Raw genomic sequence first — 23319 nt, forward strand, 5'->3', positions numbered from 1 at the left:
TCAATTTGCTTTCTATGAGGTTATCACAATCTCACAACCAAAATGTAGATTTAGCAAGCTAGCTCAGGTCGAGTTTTTTTCCATGGTTTTTTATTTTTTTTTAATTTCTTCCTTAAACATTTGATTTGATGAGAATTAAGCTTCAAACGTTTTTCATTTTGATTTTTTATGGGGCTATCACATTCTCATTTAATTTTTTACTTTGTTTTCAAATAAGATTATTGAAACCTTTTAAGAATATTGAGAGCATATATTTCCATAACATTGACAAGCATTTATTTTTTAAGTTGATTATTGTTAATTTTTCAGTTTAGTTTGATTTATTTACTGTTATTTTTTTAATCTTCTTATTAAATTAGCCAAATTTATTGCATTTAGTTGAGTCAATGACCATAATTTTAATTTTTTTTTACTTTTTAAAAAATTACTAACATCACTTGAATATTGTTTTTACATTGAAAATTATCTAGCTCAACCCGCCATGTATCACAAGCGAAAATCTAGTAAAATCTACTAGGTGCCAAATGCTTATCGCATACAAATTATTTATTAATATTAAATATTAACGGAGAAATGATAGATATAAAGACCCATATTTCATAAATAAATAATGATTATTATGAGAAACATTTTTTATTCAATAATAAACACAAAGAAAAAAGAATATTTAACTCATACCATCAAAACTCTAATACAAAAATTACAAAATATAAAATTTGAAACACAAAATGAGAAGGACCTTTAATTATTGTTTGGTTTTGTGGTTATCAATGACAAAGTGTTAAAAAGGCTGGGTTTTATATATATATATATATATATATATATATATATATATATATAGCAGAAGTTATGAAACAAAATTATTCGAAAGTCTATAGGATTTTGTTAGATAGATCTAGAGTTTTTTAGAAATTTATTACCTGAAGATCTGATCTTTTTTAACTTTGAATAATTCTTTAAATGTTGGATTGTCGTGAACCACATGTCGTTCAATTATTCGGCCTCCAACGATAATTCACACAAACCACCTGTGAGAACTCTTCTAAATTCCTATTTAGGAGAGAAATATTGTTATGCTTAGAGTATTAGTTCTAATTTTTTGTTTACGTATTTTTCTGTCTAACAGACAAAAACTCATAAAAATAAGAGGCATAACTTTTTATTTATAGAGAAATCTAAAAAACCTTATACATTGATAAAATATCAATTTGCTCCATGAATCATATCCATATATTAATTCAGGATAATTTTAAAAATTAACTCAATCAAATCCCTACTTGATTTTTCTAGGTCTAGAAATATAATTCATGTATTAATTATATTATAGTCTTTATTTTTTAAAATATATTTTAATCAAGTCATACTTAATTAAATCATCTCAGTTTAATTTCTTATTAATGGTTCTTAATGTGTTAACTCATTAGATTCCTAATATATTGGCCTAAAAATAAATTCTAATTCTAATTAAATAGAATTAAATAAATTTAACAATTTAACTTTTTATCAATTAAAAAATTAATTAATTTATATTTGAAGATCAGTTATATTGTCTAACAGCACAAAATTTTATGATCCTCGTATATTCATCGGGTAGTTAAGAGAATTATATATATATATAGGTATTAAAATAGATTTTAGGCCATGTGTGCAATTGAAAAGGTGATTTGGCTAAGCAAATTACTACCATTGAAAAGGTTAAATTATAGTGGTAGCCAATAAGAAAAGGGAATTTAAGAATTTGGAGAATTAACTCTATGATATTGAAAATCCTAAAAATCTAAAGAATTATGTTCCTAGAGATCTGAATTATTAATATATATATATATATATAGAGAGAGAGAGAGAGAGAGAGATATTTTTTTATTATTTTAAATTGCCATTGACTGAGCAGGCAAGATATGATTTATGAAGAGTTTACGTATTCTCGCGTTAAAAAAAATATCGAGATTCTAAGGGATTTTTTTATATAAATAATAATCCATTAAGAAAAGAGTAAACTTCTCTCTCGAGCAAAAGCCAGCGCCAGCGAGCATCCATGACGGGCGGAAGAAAAGGCGACAGAGACTTTCGATGACAAGTCAGGGAACATATGGCCACCCGCAGCACGTCACTGTGTGGGTTGCTAACGTGCGGTTTCCATGGGTTGTAGAAAGAGTTTCGTCCTTTTCTTTCTTTCTTTATGAATGCCATGACATGATGGTTTGACCATCTTCCTTCACTAGGCCTGGCTGCAGCCGTTTTCTCCCAATTGTCAAAAAATGGTAGGCGAGTTGGACCACAAATTCCAATAACCAGGCTTGCCTTATTTTCAAGGGGCGCTGTGTGATTGATCATCACCACTGATTCACCATACCAGTAGCTTCCTTTTCTTGATCATGAGAGGGGCTTAACTTAAGATGTTCATGTCAAGCTTTGGAATGAATAGGTAGCCGAATATGTACAGAGAATGAGGGCTATAAGAGTTCGTTACAGATGGTATAAACTAGGAGGATTTCACCTGAAGATATACAGTTAAGAAAGTTTAAATAATAAGAAACAAGAATGAATCATAACATATTCCTAAAATTAGGGATATATCACATAATAATAAACAACACATTTTAAAATTGAAAAGGCTGGATGTCGAGTCCGTTTGTTTACGCGGCTGCGGCTGCGTTTTAATTAAAACACAGTTGGCAGCCGTTTAGTAATGAAAAAACTTGATTTATTGTGCTTGGGTCCCACGTGTTTTTCGCGGCTGAAACGTTAAAAATAAAAAGCAGGAAAATCATGCTTTTCATTTACTGTGCATGCTAATTGCACTGGAACAGTGCAATTAGCATGCACAGTGTACACGGTACACTGTTGAAGTGAACAATGCAGGGGAATTACACTGTTCACGTGAACAGTGCAATTCACTTGCACTGTTAGAACAGTTTTTTTTTTTATTTATTTTAGTGTGTGTATTAATTTTATTAATATTTTTTTAAACAAAAATAGTTTAAAGTAAATTAAATTTATTTGCACTGTGATATGAACAATATATTTTTACCGAAAAATTAGTATAGAGTAAATTAAATTTACTCGCACTGTAATATCAATTTTATACATGATAATATTTTATTTAATTGTATTATTAAATAGTTTAATGGAATAATAAAAAATATTTTATATAAAGTATTATTTATTTCATAATTTAATATGAGTAATTAATTCTACAATATTTAAATTTAAAACTATCAATATTAATATATATTTTTTAAAATTATTTTATAACCTCAATTTTAAAAGCATTTTTATCCAAACACATTAAACTACTTTTTTTCAACCTCAATTTCAACCACAGTTTTAACCAAACACCTATTTTTTCAAACCAACTTCAATTAAAAGTACTTTTTATAAAATTATTTTTTTCAAACCACAGTCACAATCACTACCGCAATACCAAACACACACATCATCTAAGCCATTATATGGAGCGTGTAGGGAGAGGTTGGTGAAATCATAGGTAACATGATGAGATGTTCTAATATCCAGAATCCATGTTAAAGAGAGAGATGAATTCGTTTCATAGAGTGGTCGTGGTTGCCAGGGTACAATTAAAATACATATTTGACCTTAGAAAAAACAAAAAAAAAATTGTATTTAGAAATACTTTTATACTTTCACAAAGATTTTTTAGTAATTATTAAGGTTACAAAGGAATTTCATAATTTTTATATTCTCATATCATCCCAAAACCTAATAGGTTTGGATTTGAGCATGTAAAATTTATATTTATAGGGTTTTAAATTGGATAAAAATAATAATTTTTAGTTGTACATGTAAATTAGAAAACTCAATCCGTGGTATTGTGACGGGATGTCTCGCGCGAACTCAATCGAAAGATAAAAGTCCAAATTGAACTCTCTCTCTCTCCTTTTCTCTCTCTCTCTCTCTTAATTTTCTTATCGGGGAAGCCCAAACAAAATCAAGGCCCGGGTGAATTTTTCCTATGGGCCTCGTTTAAGTTGATGAACAGAGAACGAAATGCCCTTAAATGTAAGTAAATATGACGTATATAGCAGTACCAGATTCATTCATCTCCTCTTCCGTTGAGAGTGATTCAGTGGCGGAAATAAACAACAGCTAGCTTAGCAGCAGTCACAGAGCTTTAGCTGTCCCCAAGCACGGTAAATCTTATCGTTTGCTAATTTCATAATTACTTACGTTAATTATAGTTTCTTCTCTTAATTGCTTGTTTAAAAATCTTTTCTTACCCATAAAAACATATGCTTACACTCCATTGAATGACAGATGTATCAGATAAAGAAAAAAAATTAATTACAGTTTTGTGGGTGTTTGCTTCAGGTAGATTTTGGGTTTAACAGAGATGAGCAGAATTTATAATAACTCGAATAAATTATATTCGGGATTTAATAAAATGCTAAAGAGAAGATACATGTCAAGTGAAACAAGTGATACAACGAAAACAATATGTAAAATTATGATGTCTTCGTCGGTAGTCACGCTTGATACTGCCCTTGATCAAAGTGGGGTTAGGGTTTCAGAACAGATAGTGGAGGATGTCCTTAAGAAGTTTGAAAATGCTGGGATGGTGGCTTATCGATTCTTCGAATGGGCCGGGAAACAACGGCATTATAACCATAGTGTTAAGGCTTTCCATACTGTGATTGATTCTCTAGCTAAGATAAGGCAGTATCAGCTAATGTGGGATGTTGTGAAGATTATGAAGAGTAAGAGAATGGTAAATGTTGAGACCTTTTGTATTATTATGAGAAAGTATGCTAGAGCTCAGAAGGTGGAGGAGGCTGTTTACACGTTTAATATCATGGATAAGTATGATGTGCCTCCAAATTTAGCGGCGTTTAATGGGTTGCTTAGTGCTTTATGTAAGTCTAAGAATGTGAGGAAGGCTCAAGAGATCTTTGACAGTATCAAGGACCGGTTTGTTCCGGACTCAAAAACTTATAGTATATTGCTTGAAGGATGGGGAAAGGATCCAAATCTGCCTAAAGCAAGGGAGATTTTCAGAGAAATGGTCAGCAATGGTTGTAGACCTGATATCGTGACTTATGGTATCATGGTAGATGTGCTTTGCAAGGCTGGGAGGGTTGATGAAGCCCTGGGAATTGTCAATGAAATGGACTCTACAGTTTGCAAGCCAACTCCTTTCATATATAGTGTTCTGGTTCATACATACGGAATAGAGAATCGGATTGAGGATGCTGTCAGCACCTTCCTAGAGATGGAAAATAATGGAATCGAGGCTGATGTTGCAGTTTATAATGCTTTGATCGGTGCTTTTTGTAAAGCAAACAGGCTTAAAAACGTCTATAGAGTCTTAAATGAGATGGATTGCAAGGGTGTGACGCCCAATTCAAGGACCTTCAATATCATTCTGAGCAGTTTGATTGGCCGTGGAGAGACTGATGAGGCTTATAGGGTATTTCTCAGGATGATCAAGGTATGCGAGCCAGATGCAGATACATATACTATGATGATAAAAATGTTTTGTGAGAGGGATGAGCTAGAAAAGGCACTTAAAGTGTGGAAGTACATGAAGTTGAAGCGGTTTATGCCAAGCATGCACACTTTTCAAGTTCTTATAAATGGACTCTGCGAGAAGGGTGATGTCACTCAGGCTTGTGTCTTATTGGAAGAGATGATAGAAAAGGGAATTAGGCCTTCGGGTGTGACATTTGGGAGGTTAAGACAATTGCTTATAAAAGAAGGCAGAGAAGATGTACTAAAATTTCTTCAGAAGAAAATAAATGTCCTCGTCAATGACCCTTTATGGGAGTGGTGAACCATTTCGGATGAGCTTAAATCTGTTTGTTATGTTTATCCATCAACAATGAGATTCAGAGTTGAAATGCCTGTATGCTGCTTGGTATCAAATGCATAGGTCAGTTTTCGCAGATGGGTTTACTCTTTTCCTTTCTTTCTTTTTTCCTTTTTTTTTTTTTGTGGCAATGCTGCAGTTCTGCATATTATTAATGTCCTGTTTTTGCTTCTTTATTTCTTTTTGCCCCCTAAAATTTTCTGAGTAAAACTGAACCTTCTTTAGCGGAACTGGACTGAGTAACATCAGCAACGCCTGTAAAGAGAGAATAGAACATATGCCCGCGGAGGGCTCAATCACTAAATATTGCGAGAGAGAAGAGGATTGTAACTTCTGCTCAAAAATGGAAACAGTAGAAAGCCATTAGATAGATTGACAATCTTAGTTCTCCATGACTTGGGCAGTTGAGATGAATTTAATGTTTATACCCAAGTGCCTTAAGATAGAAGGGAATTTTCCTATTAGACAATCTCTGCGTTGAATTTCACATGCATGTACTGCATCCCTATCTATCGGCAGCTCTACTTTAGAACTTTTTTAAAGTTCTTTGGTATTGGTTAATTTCATGCAATTTTTTGAAAGCACACTATTTATCTAAACAATGTCAAAATGCTCACAATTTGGGACATGCTTAACTAAAGTATAAAAACATTGAGATGGGTCACTGTTGTCCGGCACTTATGGAATGCCTCGAGATTTTTTTTAAGGCTTTGGTAAAAGGCATGCCTCTTGGTTTGCTTGAATGTTGGAACTAATGTTAAATTATTTTCCTTGCATCCATGACCAACAATGTTTTGTTACAGCCTGTTTTTTGTCATGTGCACACGCAAGTGCAAGTTGTTTAAGATTTATGATATTGCTTGTTAATGACAGATTGTATGGTTTTGTTTCTGGTGGTATGACTATGGGATCAGAACCTATATGATTTTTATTCCATTTGGGCCTAACATGATGTTATTAGTCAGCACTCTGAGCTGCTGAAATTTTAATCGATAGTCTCTAGTAGTTCTCTAAATGTGGCATGACTTTGCAGAGCCAAAGAAGGAAACTGGTGAAATGAAGCAGGTGAGTCAAAAAGTTATACTCTGATCTTCAGTCAGGGAACATGCTGCTGCTGGAAGTTTTGCGAGGAAAGCTCTTATGCTGCTGTTTGGAGTGGCAGAAATCACGCTCAACCCTCGGCCATGACAGCTATCAGGAACACAATATGAGATGTTAATTTTTCCTTGATAGAACGAAGGTATATTGCAACAAGTAATGTAGAAAGCACGCATGAGGTTGGAAAAAAGAAGCATTTCCCCAGTACTTATTTTCCCCCATGAGGGAAAAAGGAAAGGGATCCATAAATGAAACCACATTCTGTTTTGATATAGAAAAAAGAAATGTTTTAATTACATTTGCAGTGATGTAAAATTAAGTAGAATGATAAGGTATTCCAAGATGCAAAAGAGCAGCCACATTTGAAGGGCCTGAGTTGAAAATTCCAAGGTTGGCGGGGATTAAAAAACAATGTCCTTGCTGACCTAACCAATGTAGGAAAATCTACATTAATCTCCTGCTTGAGCTGCTGGTTCTTGATCTCTCGGTTGTATACGAACTTTCCTTCCATAAAGGTCTGAATGACTCGTGACCGAGTGGCAATGGCCTTTCTGGTAATCTGGGGATGTCAATGTCGCCCTCTAACATTCTTAGAGCATCAGCAATGGTAGGTCTGAAAGCTACCATCACGTGAGCACAGAGAATTCCAACAAGAACAAATCTCTCCATTACCCCTTTTGGTCCCTGATCCCTTATTGACTCATCGAGAATTTCCTGAAACTTCCCTGATTTCGCTAGCGTCCATGCCCAATCTGTAATCAAAAGGAATGATGAGTTTGATGTATCAATCACCTTCCTGCCGCTCATGATTTCAAGAATCACAATTCCAAAACTGTAAACATCACTTTTCTCCGTCAGTTGCCCATATAGAGCATATTCAGGTGCCAAGTAACCGTGTGTGCCGGCTACTCTTGTGGTGAGATGAGACTGGCCATCTAAACTTTGCTTAGCTAACCCAAAATCTGCAACTTTTGCTTTCATTTCCAAGTCCAAGAGTATGTTAGTGGCCTTAATGTCACGGTGATAAATGGCAGGTTTGATACCATAATGCAAGTAAGCAAGTCCTTTGGCCACGTCCAGAATGATATTCTTACGCTGAGGCCAAGTTAATTGCTTCCTGCTATGGTCATTGGATAAATGGTCACCGAGGCTACCATTAGACATGAAATCATAAACAATGTATCTCCTTTTACCTTTCGAGTTATCACTTGTAACACAGCATCCTCGCAGAGAGAGAAGATTCCTGTGCCTTATTTTGCTTATGATCTCAACCTCATTGGAGAAGTCTTCATCACCCTGTGAATCCAAATCATGCATTTGTTTCACTGCAACCAAGGTGCCATCAGCTAGAGTTCCTTTGTACACAACCCCATAAGCTCCTTGGCCGATGAAATTCCTTTGAGAGAACCCTTGTGTGGCTCGCTCAAGTTCTGATAAATGAAACCATTTTGCACCAGAGTTAGGCAGCATGCTGGCCTTGAAACTGCTGACAAATCTTTCATGTGAAGCACTGACCTTCCTCTTCCTGTCCCATTTTCTATACATGGTGATCAGTCCAAAAGCAAGCAAGACACCAATCAGAGAGCCCAATAGCCCAAATACGAGCTTGAGTAACTTATCTTTGCTCTTGGCTGGCTTTTTAGTACCTGAGTTAGCCAATGGCAAGGCTAGGGTGCAGGCAGCTGTTTTGGCATCCAGGGGACCAAGCTCGCTCACAATCCCAGCAGCATATAAACAAGTATAGTAGAAGCACTTGGAGGTGGCGGTGGCATTTGGGTCTAGACTCGTTAACCGAGAATTTATCTTCTGCCCTGCATCAAGACATGAGCTGCACCTCGTTAGTTCTGAAAAATCGCCTCTGCAAGCCGTGTTTAATGGGGTCATTGGACCAACCTTCTCAATCCAATCCTGTGTAGTAACGATTCCAACACAACTAGAAGTGCTGCTAACAAATTGACTCGAGTCCTTGAAGCAAGAAGGGACTAATGATGGGTCTATCGACAAGGTGGCAAGTTTGGCTTGAAAATCAGATAAACAAGCAGATGAAGCATTTGAATTAGGAAATTGAAACATGGAGGTCTCTCTTAAGTGTTGGGCAAGTCCCATGCCAAAGAGACTGAGAAGAGTCTGGCAGCAATGCTCTAATCCATCAGGTTGGCGACACAGCGATGTGTCCCACGGCACAGTTTGGACGTAGCTGAGATCTACGGGACATGAAGAAGCGGCTGAAACTGGATGAATGGATACAATGGTGAAGAAGAAGAAGAAGAAGAAGCAGTGGCAGAGAGAGGAAGAGAAGAGCAGGTTGTTTCCCATTTTTGTGTGCGGCTTTCAAAACCACCTTTGTTCAAATCACATGTTGGACTTATATAACGTTAGTTATTTGTTGCGCTTTGAACAGAACAATCAATCAATGTTGGCTGGCTGTGGCTGTGGTCGTGGTCAAAACTCACGTTTTGGTTTTGGACACGGAATACACGCACGCGCGGAAACACACAAGTATAGGTACTTTATTCTTACTTTTATTACTCGGCAGGTAAGTGAAAGATCTTCTTTTCTTTTCAATTCAAAAATATTTTAAAATAAATCTAAAAAGTTTTAAATTTTTTATTTCAGATTAATTTTTTATATATTTTTTCAAATCATTTTATACAGTAATGTTAAAAATAAATTTTAAAAATCAAAAAATATTTTGAAACATTGCTAAAAACAATACTACAAGTTTTGGAACAATAATATAAATTAAAAAATATTTAAAAAATAATATATTTTGAATATAACTGCATTTAAAAATATCATTTCTATATACAACCGTTATTTGAAATAATAGGCAAGTTTCAGAATATATTTTTGCACGCATCTACTTTTTGAAATAACAGTTGTTTAGTCATGTTTCAAGATATGTTTTTATTTTACAAATTAATTAACCTAAATAAAAATAAATTTAAAATCTTATAAAGAACTAATAGTTAAAAGATAAGATTCAAGATTCAATGGTTAAGAAATAAAGATGATATAAAATGATATGACAGGAGAGAAAACTGAAAAAAATAGATCTCTAAAGACACATCGGGCTTTATATTCAACACACCTAATATCATTATAAGAATTTTGACGAGAAGATTCTAACAACGTATTGAAAAAGTATCAAATAAGGTCATAATTAACCTTAAACAAAGCTCTTAACAAATTATGACCATGTTTGATGGTCTTTTATAGTATGGTTAAAATCATTTCATTAAAATCTTTTTAACAATACTAAATATATTGAAAATAAAGCTTTAGTGTGTCCCTGATGATCTATTTTTTATTGATATTGAATCTTGAATCTCATTTTCTATTCATTGAATTTTCGTTTGTTTTTGGATTGATTTTTTTATATTTATTAATTAAATCAAATCAAATCAAGAGTGACATGATTTTTAAACACAACTCCTATTCTCGATAATAGTTGTGTTTAAATTGTCTTACTTTCCATAGACTTTTATCAAACTACCTTAGAATTCTAAAATACCCCTTATTGATTTAATTTCATCTCAGGCGTCTCATAAACCTCCCGTCCGCCGCCCCCTCAATTAGACCACCGTAATGTCTTTGGTTTGCATTAAAAATATTGTTGTTGGTTTGGTAAAATTATAAAGTATTGCGTATAGGCATTGAAGACGTTTCGTTTTTCAACTGTCTGTTGCAAATTTGTTTAGAAAACACAACTGATAACGTCCAATTGAAGTGGCTGTAGTCAACTGCATGTTGCTTATTAAAATTAAATTAAAAATGAATCTAAATGAACTCTTGATTTTACTGTTGATCATGAGATAAATTACTATAGATTAACATCAGTTATTTGGTTTTTTTTATTTTTTATTTTTTCAATTTCATCCTCCAATATTATATTTATTAAAAATTAAACTTTAAATTTAATTCAATTTATTTTTTATAAAGTTATTGCTTTCTCAACAACAAAAAAAACTTGACATTAAAGAAGTGCTTAATTTTGCAAAAAAAAAAAACAATGATTTCATTATTTTTAATAGAATGAAAATTAAAAGATCAAAATTTTTTTTTAAAAAAAATGACAACCCTTTTGTTTTTCTTTCTTTTTTTTTTTTAAAAAACCACTATAGTCTTATTGCTTTTTCAGAGAGTCTAGTCTTAGAATTTTTTCAATTTTTTTTATCTTTCTAATTTAGTGATGAAACATTTTAGTCTAAAAAATTATTTTATTCATATTTTAATATTTAAGTTTAAAAAAGAAGAAAAAGAGTTGTCAAAAAACAATGAAGAAAATATAAATTTATCGGTTAATCACATCCAACAATAAACATGATTGTTTTTGTGTTCATAAGTTTGTTTTCTTGAGAGAAATTTAATAAGAGGATGTTTCCCTGTAAACATGTTAGAAAAAAATAGATTGGGATCCCTTTGGTTTTTTTTAATTCAACTGATTAATTTTTTTTTACGTGATTTTGTTTTGGAGAGGAGGGGGGGTTGAGAATGAGTCTATCAAATACACAATACTAGGTACAACCAACATTAGACATTAAGTTACTTTTATACGAGTGTTAATTTTTATTATCATATAATTAAATAAAAATAAATAAAAAAGTTATTAGGCTTAATCAAATTCATAACAGGAATAGTAAGTTTAACAAGTTAGCCAGGGTTAACCTAAATCGATCCAAGATACTTTCATATCAATATATAAAAAAGATTTCATCTTGAATTCTCTTAAGTCAAACCAGATTTTTATCAGTTATCTAGATAATCAATGATCTGTTAAGTCATCCAGGTCAAAGTCATCCAGGTCAAATTTATATGATTTAATTTGAAATCTGATGTAGTCAAGAATTCAGGTTGGGGGTTTCAAAATTGATTCTCTGGACCAAGTCTAATAATACTGCTAAAGAGTTTTATGCGGGAATACACAAGTGTTGTATTGTTATTATATTTGTTCATGCACTGGCATCAAAATTGTTAAGATATATATATATATATATATATATATATATATATATATATATATATATATATATATAATTAAAACTTGCTTTTAAAACAATGATATAATTTTTCCTAACAAGCAAATATTATGTTGAAAAAATTCGTTAAAAGTTCAACCCGTTAATGAGACAAAGGAGTTTTGGTGTGGGAGATATTTTTTTATTTTTATATATGTTGTGATTGCTTTTTATTTTTATTAAATGAATGTAATAGAACAAAAGGTTAGATTTGTTTTTGAAATTAAAGATATTAATAGAAAAAAAACTTACACTATCAAATTATTTGTTTCGATAGAATTTAATTATTAGTCTTCTTGTAAAAAAACTGTGTTGTAATCAAGTGAAAATAAAATAAAATTAAAGGGCTTGCCACAACATAAAATCAAACATTTTGATTTGTGTTTATTTCTTAACTTCATGATTTAATTTTTGTTAGCAACAAGATATATTTTTAACATTTTTTAACACATCATTCTTAATCTCTTTTATTAAAATTATGCATCAAATTTTAAATCTATAATTAATATTTTTTCTATAAAATACGCATATATATATATATATATATATATATATTACATTGAAAAAGATTTTAATCCAACTGATAGCGAAACACCAGCTAATTATCTAGTTTTATTACGATGAAAATGGAGTCCTCCAAAAGTCAATAGCCAACGAAAGGCATGGCGGAGACCTGGGAGACGACAGTGGAAGACCAATCTTCGGTTGACGAGGGTGATTGGTTTGATTTATTTTTATATTTTAAAAAATTAAATAAATTCAATTTAATCCTTAAATTTTTTAATTAAGGTAGAACTTCTAATCTAAAACGAGCTTTTAGTTTTTTGTAAGTTTTTTTTTCTTAGGTTTGATTTTGGCTTTTTCAGTTTTGATTTTTGAAACTGAAATAATTTTTACTTTTTAATTTCCTAACTAAAATTATAAAATAAAATAAAAGCATTATATTTAATTAATTTTAAATTAATTTTTCATGAATATTTTAAATAATCCAATTAATTGTCTCACCCTCCTAGCGGCTTCATTGTCCAAGTTTGTACGAGTGGAGACCATGAGCTTTCAACACTTAGCGAACTTACAATTTTAAAGTTCTAAAAGGGTTTAATAATAGGATAGTAGTTGTTTTTTTAAATATTTTTTTATTTAAAAATATATTAAAATAATATTTTATTATCAAAATAATAACATTTTCATCTCAGTAGAAATTCCATCGCATGATAAGCTCAAACAAAAGCTGATTTATTTAAAAAAACAAATATTAAAAGGAAAAACAAATTTTAGCACAAAGTGGCAAATTCTTTTTTTTTTCTTAATATAAATTAATTTTTTTAAATAAATTAAATTAGATTTAAGTTTTTTATATGAGGATTATTTTATCATTTTATATAAAAATATTTAATAAAATAATTTATTGAAAAATAGATTAAATTATAAAGATAATTTTTATAATTTATTTTTATTTTATTTTTATCCAACTGTATTGTTTAGAATTTTTATTTTCATTTATTTTAAATTAATTTTTTAATGTTTTTAGATCATTTTAAAATGTTAATATTAAAAATATTTATTAATATATTTTCTAAAAAAAAATATTTTAAAAAATAATCCATTCACAATTCCAAACAATATCTAAATAACAATTATAAAATCACAAAAAAATAAAAATTCACTGCTTAAAGTTAATGAGGTGATCACAGTTTTTTGTTCTTATAATTGGTAATTCTTAGTGAATTTCTAACTAATTCAAGACAAATTTCTTATTTATCAATGAATTTTTTTAGTCTCTATATAAATTTCTTGGATTCTATTTATGAAAATAAACTACCTCGCATATTGTTTTTTGAATTAAGGTCATTTCCTTCTCTTATTTTATTATATTCATTAAATTTAAATTGCGAGTATAAATTAAATAAATATAATTTGAAGCATAATAAGAATGGCAGAAATTTAATTATATATTATTTTTTTATTTAATTCAAACCATTAAATTTAAAAATAATAGAATGATTTAAAAACATGATTAATCATATTTAATGAGAGGATCCAAAATTCCTTTTCGATGAAAAGAAAAGAAAAGAAAATCCATTTGAAGTGTGTGTGTGTATATATATATATATATATCAATTTTTTTTTTGGAGACGTCAGGGAGAGATTTATAAATGATAATAATAAAGAAGATGAAGGATTTATATAATAAACTTAGAAGTCAAAATGGAGCTGCTTCCACGTTTCCACCCACCGCCTAGGCAGTTCTCAGAAGCACAGACAGACAGGCACTAATCAGAAAATGTTAGAGAGAGAGAGAGAGAGGGAGTGAAGCAGACGGACCCCTGAAATCTAAAATTTCTCTTACAAATCCCGGAAAATTTTCTCCTCTCTGTTTCTATTTATCACCCAACTCCCGCCATTTTGTCTACACCACCTGATACCCTCTTTCACCTTTTAATTCTTTCTCCTCTTTTTTTTTTTTTTTCACACAAGAAAAAGAAAAAGAAAAGGAAAAAAGAAAAATTCCCCTGTTTCCAAGATCCTCCTTTCTTTTGCTTCAATTCCACTCCAATTTCATCCAATTCTTTGTCTTTTCTTATAGATCAAAAAACCCATTTCTCAGAACTGATTAAAAATAATAGCTCAATTTTTTTTTTCAAAATGGACGAGTTTGGTGTGTTAACAGAACGTTTTGGGTTAAAACCGCAAGGAAAATCGGCTCCAATGTCTGCATCGAGAGGAACCAATAACGCCCAAACTCGAGATTTCCCTTCTTCAAATCCGAAATCCAACTCATATTCTTCTAAATCAACTTACAACTCCAATTCATATAATGGGTCTTTCATGGATGATCGCGAAACTCTCTTTAGCAATTCAAAATCCCAGAATTTTGGTGATGATTTTGACATTTTTGGTGGTTTTCAAAAGAATTCAAAACAGACGAGTACTGGGTTTGGTTTCGATATTGATTCTGTGTTTTCAAGTACTAAAAGTTCGAGTGTGCAATCGTCTTTTGTTGATGATATATTTGGTGGGTTAAATGGGTCTAGTTCATCAGTTAATAACAATAACAACAACAACGAGGATGATGATATTTTTGGGGCGTTTACTTCTTCAAAGGCCGCCAAGCAAAGTGCACCAGTCAAAGATTTGTTGGGGGGTTTCGGCACAAAATTGAAGCCTCCGAGCCGTAATGGATCTGTTGGTTTTGATGATTTGATACCTGGGTTTGGTCCCAGCAACTCATCAAGGAAAGAGTATGTGTCTCTTTATGGGGAAGTTGACGCTTTCATTGATTACATGCTTAATTGATCCTTTCATCGATTACTTGCTTAGTTGTTTGGTTAACTAAATGCCAATGCTTTAGTTTATATTTACTGTTATTGGTTTGTATATGTAGGGAAATATTTGCATGCTATAATAAATCTTGTGCTTTATGTATGAATACTGGTGGGCATGACAAGTTATTTTACTTGTCACACATTCTCAAGAAAATGATGAGATGGTAGTTTAATGGCCTAAAAGTTGGGACAGGATGATATACCTCAAAGTGATTCTTGTAATCGAGCATTAGATTTCTTGTTTAGTATGGATTTAGTTAAATTTTTCGAAGCCTTTTATAGTGATTTACCAGTCTATTTATAATCTTTTTTATTGGACCTATATAGTGTTACCCCATTTTCTGTATGATGTAATGGCATGGCCATGAACGTTTCTTGTTATCATACTTTTGGTGCAGAAAAAATATGCATACAATTACACCAGCATTCACTTCATCAGAGGACCCTTTTGCAGTACTTGAACAAACTTCAACCACAACAAAATCGTTTACAGACCCACTGGAGGAATTTGGTAAGTTTAATCATTCTGGAAGAACAGAACCTGCTGTTTCATCAAATTGTTCCCCACCATTGAGACCCCCTCCAAAACCAGGACAAGTTTTGAAGACAGGTAAAAATTAGTCTGTGTACTTAAATTGAAACAATAGGTCAACTTGATTTCTTTACTTGTCTGTTCTCATAAACTTAATAATATTACAATGCTCCATGATGCAGGAAAAGTTTTGGATGTTTCTGCCATAGATGAACTGGAAGACTTTGCTATGGGTAGGAAGCAAAACAATGCTCGTAGTGTCTCTAATGGTCACCATGCTGGGGAAGTAAAGCAGAGCACGGATGATCTAGAATCATTTTTTGGCAGGGTTTCTCAGTCCAGCAGTGTACCAAAGTTAAGGTCTGGAGTTCTGGTAAGAACTACTGATACCAGAGTAAAGGTTTCTGTAACACTAGTAGCTTGTTTTTATTTGACTCTGGATGGACTTGTTAGGACCCTCTATTTGATGCAAAGATAAATGGAAAGGGAAAGCCCGAATTCCCTTTTAAAAAGGCTTCAAGCCCCTCACCTGGCATAAGGAAGACTTCTTCTACAACAAATGCACTTGGTGACCTTTCTTTGATTTTTGGAGGTAGTTTGTTATTGAAATTAGATTTCAGTGGTAGCAGTAGAAATGTTCTTTTGATGCATTGTTTTTTCTAATATGATGACACCTTTACTCTGCCAAAGATGCCACATTATCTGGAGAATTTGAGGAAGTTGAAGGGGAAAGTGAAGAAAGAAGAAGAGCCAGATGGGATCGTCACCAGAGGACCAGGGATCGTATGGTCTGTTTTCCTTCTTGTCATTTCTCTACTCTTTGTTACTCAAACATGACCAGAGTTATAATATTGACTGGATGAACTTATTTTTTTCTCTTGGATTATAGTAATACTGCGTGTTTGTTTATATAGAGGGTGAAAAGAAATCAGTGGATGTATGAAATAAGAATAGAAAAGGAGTATCTAAGAGCTCTTGTACTTGATGAATTAGTGACTGTACCTTGATGAATTAGTGGCTATAGTCATAAATTAATGACCTTCATCTTGCACAAAATTCCTTCCAGCAGCAGTGGAAGAAGTGATTTGTCCTTCTCTGGTTTTTGTCAGTATTTCTCACCCTGGCTTCATCTTGTGCACCTTTTCTTAGTAAGAGCCTGCATAGAGTAATAATGATAACTTGCCATTGAGTCATATCTGTGACTCCTTGCTTGCGGATTTAAAGCACATAGCTGATGTTCCTAGTTCACAGCATGAAATTGAATGCATCCTTACTTTGTAGATTGAATTTGTATTTGTCACCATAGATGAAGATTTCTACAATTTTGGATTGTTTTATATACAGGAACAAGCAGTTGCTGATATGAACCAGCGTGACCTTCAAACTTTGCATGAGCAAGAGGAGAGACGTGTAAGTAAATTCAGAGTTGCCTTGACTTGCAATGCATTTAGTGGGATCTTTGTGTACTGGCTCTACAAGTTATTGGTTTTTATGCACCATATGCACAATGTAAGGATGCTTGTGGTGCTTCTTTTGGGGTTGAAGACGAGTTGTAAAGAACTCACTCTATATGCTAATGTGTATGTACATATGGTACATTCATAAATTATCATATCTATTCATTTCTTTGTTGCTCTCTCTTTGTGAGGCTGGGATTAACAGGGTGATGGCTATTATCTTCCAATATTTATTTTTTTTCTTCGCACTGTAACCTCTTAATTTTGAGTAATATTTTGGTGATATTTGATATTAATTTGCAGAGGATAGCTGACAAAATGGATGTTCAGATAAAGCACTGGGCTGCAGGGAAGGAAGGCAATATGCGTGCACTGCTATCATCATTGCAACATGTGAGTTTTACAACAGCCTTTTTAATTTGTAAAACTTTTTGCTTAACTTTTAGCACTTTACTAGGCAAGAAAGTATTGCATCTATTCTCTTATATTTGTTACTTTTTATATCTGAATTGCTTGTTAGTCTCTGACCAAACTGTGGTCTTGCATCTTAGAAGTGAGAATTTGGAACCAGTCTTCGAAGCGAGCTTCTGGATTGATGATCACAACTGCTTTTTCTGGCTCTGAATGAATGCCATGAAACATTAATATGTTGATATGCTCCATTAAAATAGTCTTGTGCCTTGCTACAACTTTTTATTTGTTCTGCTTCTGGAAGTGTTGGGTTATCTGTATTTATGATGGTGAAGTTAAAATTATTGTTGGAGTTTTGATGTGATGATAGTGCCTCCACACTCCATGCATGCCTATTTTTGCGGTACCTTTATAGGCACTGCTCTAATGGTGTAAAGTCCATGCTTTTTCACCACCAACCATACTATCAAGAAAACATTTTGAGGGCCACTGGCAGCATCATTGGACTCGCTAGAACTTGTGTATTTGTTGTGTTTTCTGTTTAAGAGGTCGCTTGAAGCGATGGGTTCAGTTCAAAGGAAAATGAAGTGTCAATCTCATGTTTTGAAGCTATTATTGAATGTTCAATGATTTCTTTTTTTTTTCTTGCTTGGTTTAATTAAGCATAAAGTAATTACCAACATGTTTATTTTATATGTGGAATGATGAGCAGGTGCTTTGGCCTGAGTGTGATTGGAAACCAGTTTCACTGACAGATTTGATCACCTCTACCTCAGTGAAAAAAGTCTATAGAAAGGCAACTTTATGCGTCCATCCTGACAAGGTTCAACAGAAAGGTGCCACTATTCAACAAAAATATACTTCTGAGAAGGTTTTTGATATCCTCAAGGTACAGCATGAATTTCCTAGTATCAAAATTAGGTACCTACATTGCTGGGTAGTGGATTATTTTCGACTGTGGTTCATTTGCTACATCTAGCCTTTAGTTGCTTTTCTACTTTGTTTCTCATTTGCTTGAGGGTGTCTTTTGCTTTTCATTAAACAGGAAGCTTGGAACAAGTTCAGTAAGGAGGAGCTCTCTTGAATGCCTTTGATGATGCGTCCTCTGATTATTTTGAGCCCCACCATTTGGCAGTTGTACGACTTCCATTTTGAGGTAAATCTTCTTGCATGCTGTGTCGATCTTACACCCTTTAGGTGCAATATCTCCATTACAACATGAATCCCGAGTCTCATAACTGAGAGATATGCTAATTGAAGATCACTTCTGTTGTATTTGATGGTGTAAATTAACGCTTCTTCTAGAAACATCAGGTTTTACAACATTTATATAATCCTTCCCCAGGAAAAGTTTCAACTACCATTCGGCAATTGCATTGATGGTGAGAATTTCAACTTGCTCTCATTTTTTATTCTTTATTAGCATTTAGTATTTGAGTTATGGGGAAGGCGTGGGGGATTTTCTTCTTTATTGTAATAATGATATTCCATGAGCCTGTGAATTTAATCTACTAAACAATCAGAAAGGTGTGGTTGTTTTGCTGTGCATTGAGCAGGCGCAATTAATTAATGATTCTTGAGTTACAAAAGCTGATTTTTCAGCACTCGCTGATATTCAACATCACAGCATTTTTTTCTTACCATAATTATTGTTCTTGAATGCACCCATTTGCTTTCTCAAAATGGGGCGATGGTTTATTTGGTGGGATGTGATATCTGCGTCAGTGCCATCGATTTGTCAAGGCTCTTGCAGTGATACACACAGAATTTCATCCTACCAGTGTGAAGTTACATTCTAAAGTCTTAATTATTTGAATTTGATCCTCACAAACGTTGAAATTGAAGAGGCCACTTTTGACAGTAGTTGATTCCACTGCCGGTGAAGTAAAAGAGGGGCAGTTAAGACTTTTTGAAGATCAATGTACAAAATACGTAAAAAATAAATATATACATAAATGCGTTTTACAAGTGCCTTAAATTTGCACTTGTTAAACGCTGATATATGCCATCAATTACGTGAACGACTAGCAAGTAGCATGATGGTAAATACAAGAGGCATGATTCACAGATAGGTAATTTTCCATATCATTTTAGGCTTTTCTCAGTAGTTTTGGGGGACAGAACATGATTGTTGGTCTCTGTGCTGATAGCAGCTTTTGCTGTGCAAATAGCTATTGAGGCTACTATTCTTTAAAAAAATCGGCCTAAATGCCCTCCGGACCTGTTGCAGCTTTTCGGAGGGGAGCATTGCCTTCTATGTGAACTGCCAGGCATAGGGGAACCTATCCCTAAAGGAGTTTTTAGGCAACATCCGAACAGTGTGTGTAGGTGTTCGGATGGATAAGGTTGCAGAGAAGCTCAAGGAGGAGAATGGTTTGGTGGCCACCGGCAGAGCAAAGGGTTTTGGCATCATCTGTAGAGGTTGGTGAGTGTTTGGAGGGTAAGGATGGTGGTTGGATGAATTTGCGGAAGTTGGTAAAGATGGTGTTGGGAGAAGAGAAGGATGTATCCAAAGCCTAAAGCATTATAATGGTATAATGAATCGTGTGATAAATTTTCAATGGATAAGATTAAAGGTGTTATTTGAGTATATTGTTTTGTTGTGTTTACATTAAAAATAATTTTTTAAAAAATAAAAAAAAATATTATTTTAATATATTTTTAAAACAAAAAGTATTTTTAAAAATAACAATTACTAACACTGTAAATAATTTATCAATATTTTTTTATTCTCGGGTTTGCAAAGAAACTTTTGAATTCAGGATTTAGGGTCAATTGTTCGTGATATATATAGATTCCTTGAATTTTAGTGAAAAATGATGACGGATTAGCGTTTGACAATTGACTGGGAATCATGGTGGTATGTGGTAACGATGACGTGGTCTTTTGATATTTGTGCGCATACAAACCCGACACGATTAAAATTAGAGATGAAATTGAAGTTATAAGATAGCTCAAGAAGGAAAAAAAATATTATTTGAAAATTGTTGGACTGCATTAAAATTTACATACATCTTTAGTAGGGTGATTATTTTTGGTTTGGTTCGGTTTTATCAAAAAAAAATAATCAAACCGAATTAAAAAAAAAAACCAAACCGAACCGAAATCAGCTCAAACCGACCGGTTTTGGTTTGGTTTGGTTTTTTAGGATAAAAACTGGTTCAAACCGATTTGGCTTGGTTTTTTTACTGGTTTGGCTTGGTTTTTTTGTTTTTTTTGGTTTGCATTCGGTTCGATTCAGTTTTTTCGGCTTTAGGCTTATAAAATCAAAACCGAACCAAACTGACTGTTTTTTTCAAAATTTTAATCGGTTCAATGAGTTTTTTTTACGGTTAGGTTTTTTTTTTATTTTTTTCTGATTTTTTCAAATTTTCAATTTCTTTCTCACCCTAGTAGGTTTGTAAATTTTAAATCCTCCATTCCTTATTCCCTTCATACTTGTATTCTGGCTGGATACGTAATTAATCCGACACCTTTACAAACATGGGCTTTTTGTAGTACCATTGTGTATATTATTCTAACAAAAAAAAAATAGCTAAAGATGTTTTTACTGTATTTATTAAAATAATTTTTTAATTTATTTTTTTTAATTTTAATTTAATTATTTAATATTAGATTTATCTGGGATTGATTTTTAATTTTTTCTCAATTCAAAACTCAAAACCTAGATTGCAAATTTGATGAGTAAACTGAATTAACTCTAATTTTTTTTAATTAACTTTTTTTTTCAATCTCCTTGATTGAAAATTATATTTCATGATTTTTTCAGTTTGTTTTCTATGAAGTTATCCCCATCTTATGATTCATGTCATGGGTTTGATGAGTTAAACTTGGGTGACTCGAGTTGTTTTTAGTGTTATTTTCTTAATTTTTTAATTTTATCTTTTAATACCATATTGATTGAGAATTGAACTTTATAATTTATTTTAATTTGTTTTTTATTGGGTTATTCTGATCTTATGAACCGGGTTGTGGGTTTGACAAGTTAATCCAGGTTGACTATGATCATTTTCTTGGATCCTTTTTTTAATTGTTTTTTTTCTCAATTTCATCATTCAACATTTGATTTATTTGAAATTGAGTTTCATAATTTGTTTTGATTTGCTTTCTATAAGGTTATGATCTGGTATGTAGATTGACAGATTAATTCAGATTGACTTGAATTGATCCAATATGCTGTTATCTTAATATTTATTAAAAAAAGGTTCATGTTAAATATTTATTTTGAGTCAAACTAAATTTTTATTGGTAATCTAGTTTGTATTTGAACCGGTTAAGACAATCGAGTCACATTATTTTAATTTTTATATAATTTTTTTTTTTACTAAAAAAAATTTGATTTCAACCCCAAACATTTGCCAAATGATGAATATGCATATACACTCCCTTAGTGACCATAAACCAAACCTTTTCCAAGCCAAAGAGAAAAGGGTAGGGATGAAATAGACTAGGCATGGAGGTTACTGCCACCAAATAGAAAAAAGAAGAATGAGAGAACTCTCCTGATTTCAGTATCGGAAACAAATATTTCATAACTAGCATGCGAAGTTCAAATGACTCCCAAGTCAGGAAGTGGGTGAAAAAAAGCACACTAGGCAGGAAGGGCATTCCTGTTGGTCTCAAAACAATGCTTTGTCGTAGCATCGGTTATACCAACAACGGATGCTATAAACCAGAGGGTAACATCTTTATGCAAGCCAGATCTACGCCTAACTTCTTCTTTTTTCCCTTGCAATTTCATGCCTTCTTCTAATTCTACTAGAAGTATTTCTTACGATGTGGTGTTAGATTTGATTTTAAGGGCACAAGAAAAATGTGATAAAGGTTGTTTTTCAAAGTGTTTAATGTCCTTAATATGAGCTAATTAATCCTATGTTTCACTTTTTTTTTTTTAAATTCAACCATATGATAAATCATTTTTCTTGGATAGTTTTAAGGACATTAAACACCATTGGATGCTTTAATATTTCTCCAAAAAAGAGGATAACGAACGGTGTGACTAAATAACTTAATTGGCAGGTATTGTCCGCCCCTGCGGAATCCTTTTGGCACTTTATATGATGTTACTGTTAGGGTGGATGGGATTGTCTATTAATCAAGAGTTTAAAATAGATTTGTATTATTTTAAAATAGAAAATTGTATTTTTTATTTTAAAAAAATTAAATTAACTGAATTAATGGTTAGAATTGTCTTTTTAAATAGACAATTATAAAAAGGTTTTCAACTTTCAAAAATTATTGTATCATGTTTTTTTTTTAATTTTTTTTCTATCAAATACTCTTAACATTTATTTTTACATGGTTACTTTTATAAGTTTATTTTTCTTTTACTCTTGTTTGTCCTACTAAGAATAAATGATTGAATAGACTTGAAAAATAAAATTGCAATAAAATTTCAAACACCATATAACAAACAATAAATTTTTTTAAAGTGGAGGATTGATTTCCATCTCAATTTACATCTTAAAATTTATATTCTATTAATAAAATTGTAAGTTGATTCTCTTTTATACATTGATTCATGAGTGTTTTTCTATATGTATATAGAAACTAAATTATTATAAAGAAACAACAACTATTTTTTTATATATAAAAAACTAGGTATTTCTTTTATTTGTACATGTGTGATGTCTTATATGTTAATGGATTGACA

General features: G+C 32.2%; 3 protein-coding genes across 4 annotated transcripts; 2 read left to right on the forward strand and 1 right to left on the reverse strand.

Annotated features, from left to right (window-relative positions):
* The first annotated feature begins 3946 nt into the window (after positions 1-3946).
* Positions 3947-7218, forward strand: LOC133693494 (pentatricopeptide repeat-containing protein At1g77360, mitochondrial). The gene is made up of 3 exons (XM_062114715.1): positions 3947-4151; positions 4330-5887; positions 6858-7218. The coding sequence occupies exon 2, from the start codon at positions 4352-4354 to the stop codon at positions 5786-5788; it is 1437 nt and encodes a 478-aa protein (XP_061970699.1). The 5' UTR covers positions 3947-4151; positions 4330-4351; the 3' UTR covers positions 5789-5887; positions 6858-7218.
* LOC133693493 (probable receptor-like protein kinase At1g11050) lies at positions 7168-9257 on the reverse strand. Its single transcript, XM_062114714.1, has one exon. The coding sequence runs from the start codon at positions 9236-9238 to the stop codon at positions 7367-7369; it is 1872 nt and encodes a 623-aa protein (XP_061970698.1). The 5' UTR covers positions 9239-9257; the 3' UTR covers positions 7168-7366.
* Positions 9258-14142: 4885 nt separating this feature from the next.
* Positions 14143-19255, forward strand: LOC133695066 (auxilin-related protein 2-like). 2 transcript variants are annotated; one of them, XR_009842356.1, is made up of 10 exons: positions 14143-15182; positions 15665-15876; positions 15981-16171; positions 16252-16390; positions 16489-16586; positions 17143-17208; positions 17559-17648; positions 18379-18555; positions 18712-18822; positions 19012-19255. XR_009842356.1 is itself a non-coding variant. In XM_062116836.1 (9 exons), the coding sequence occupies exons 1-9, from the start codon at positions 14587-14589 to the stop codon at positions 18748-18750; spliced, it is 1608 nt and encodes a 535-aa protein (XP_061972820.1). In that variant the 5' UTR covers positions 14144-14586; the 3' UTR covers positions 18751-19255. The 2 variants fall into 2 exon arrangements, 1 of the variants encoding a protein (XP_061972820.1); XM_062116836.1 differs by having other exon boundaries at positions 14144-15182; positions 18712-19255.
* The last annotated feature ends 4064 nt before the right edge of the window (positions 19256-23319 follow it).

This window comes from Populus nigra, chromosome 5 (assembly GCF_951802175.1).
Source record: "Populus nigra chromosome 5, ddPopNigr1.1, whole genome shotgun sequence".
NCBI lineage: Eukaryota > Viridiplantae > Streptophyta > Magnoliopsida > Malpighiales > Salicaceae > Populus > Populus nigra.

Excerpts from the sequence above, each read along its gene's own strand:
- LOC133693494 (XM_062114715.1), top strand. The coding sequence starts at position 4,352 with ATGAGCAGAATTTATAATAACTCGAATAAATTATATTCGGGATTTAAT.
- LOC133693493 (XM_062114714.1), bottom strand. The coding sequence starts at position 9,238 with ATGGGAAACAACCTGCTCTTCTCTTCCTCTCTCTGCCACTGCTTCTTC.
- LOC133695066 (XM_062116836.1), top strand. The coding sequence starts at position 14,587 with ATGGACGAGTTTGGTGTGTTAACAGAACGTTTTGGGTTAAAACCGCAA. Across the intron at positions 15,183-15,664 it reads AGCAACTCATCAAGGAAAGA|AAAAAATATGCATACAATTA; the intron begins GTATGTGTCTCT and ends CTTTTGGTGCAG. Across the intron at positions 16,391-16,488 it reads CCTTTCTTTGATTTTTGGAG|ATGCCACATTATCTGGAGAA; the intron begins GTAGTTTGTTAT and ends ACTCTGCCAAAG.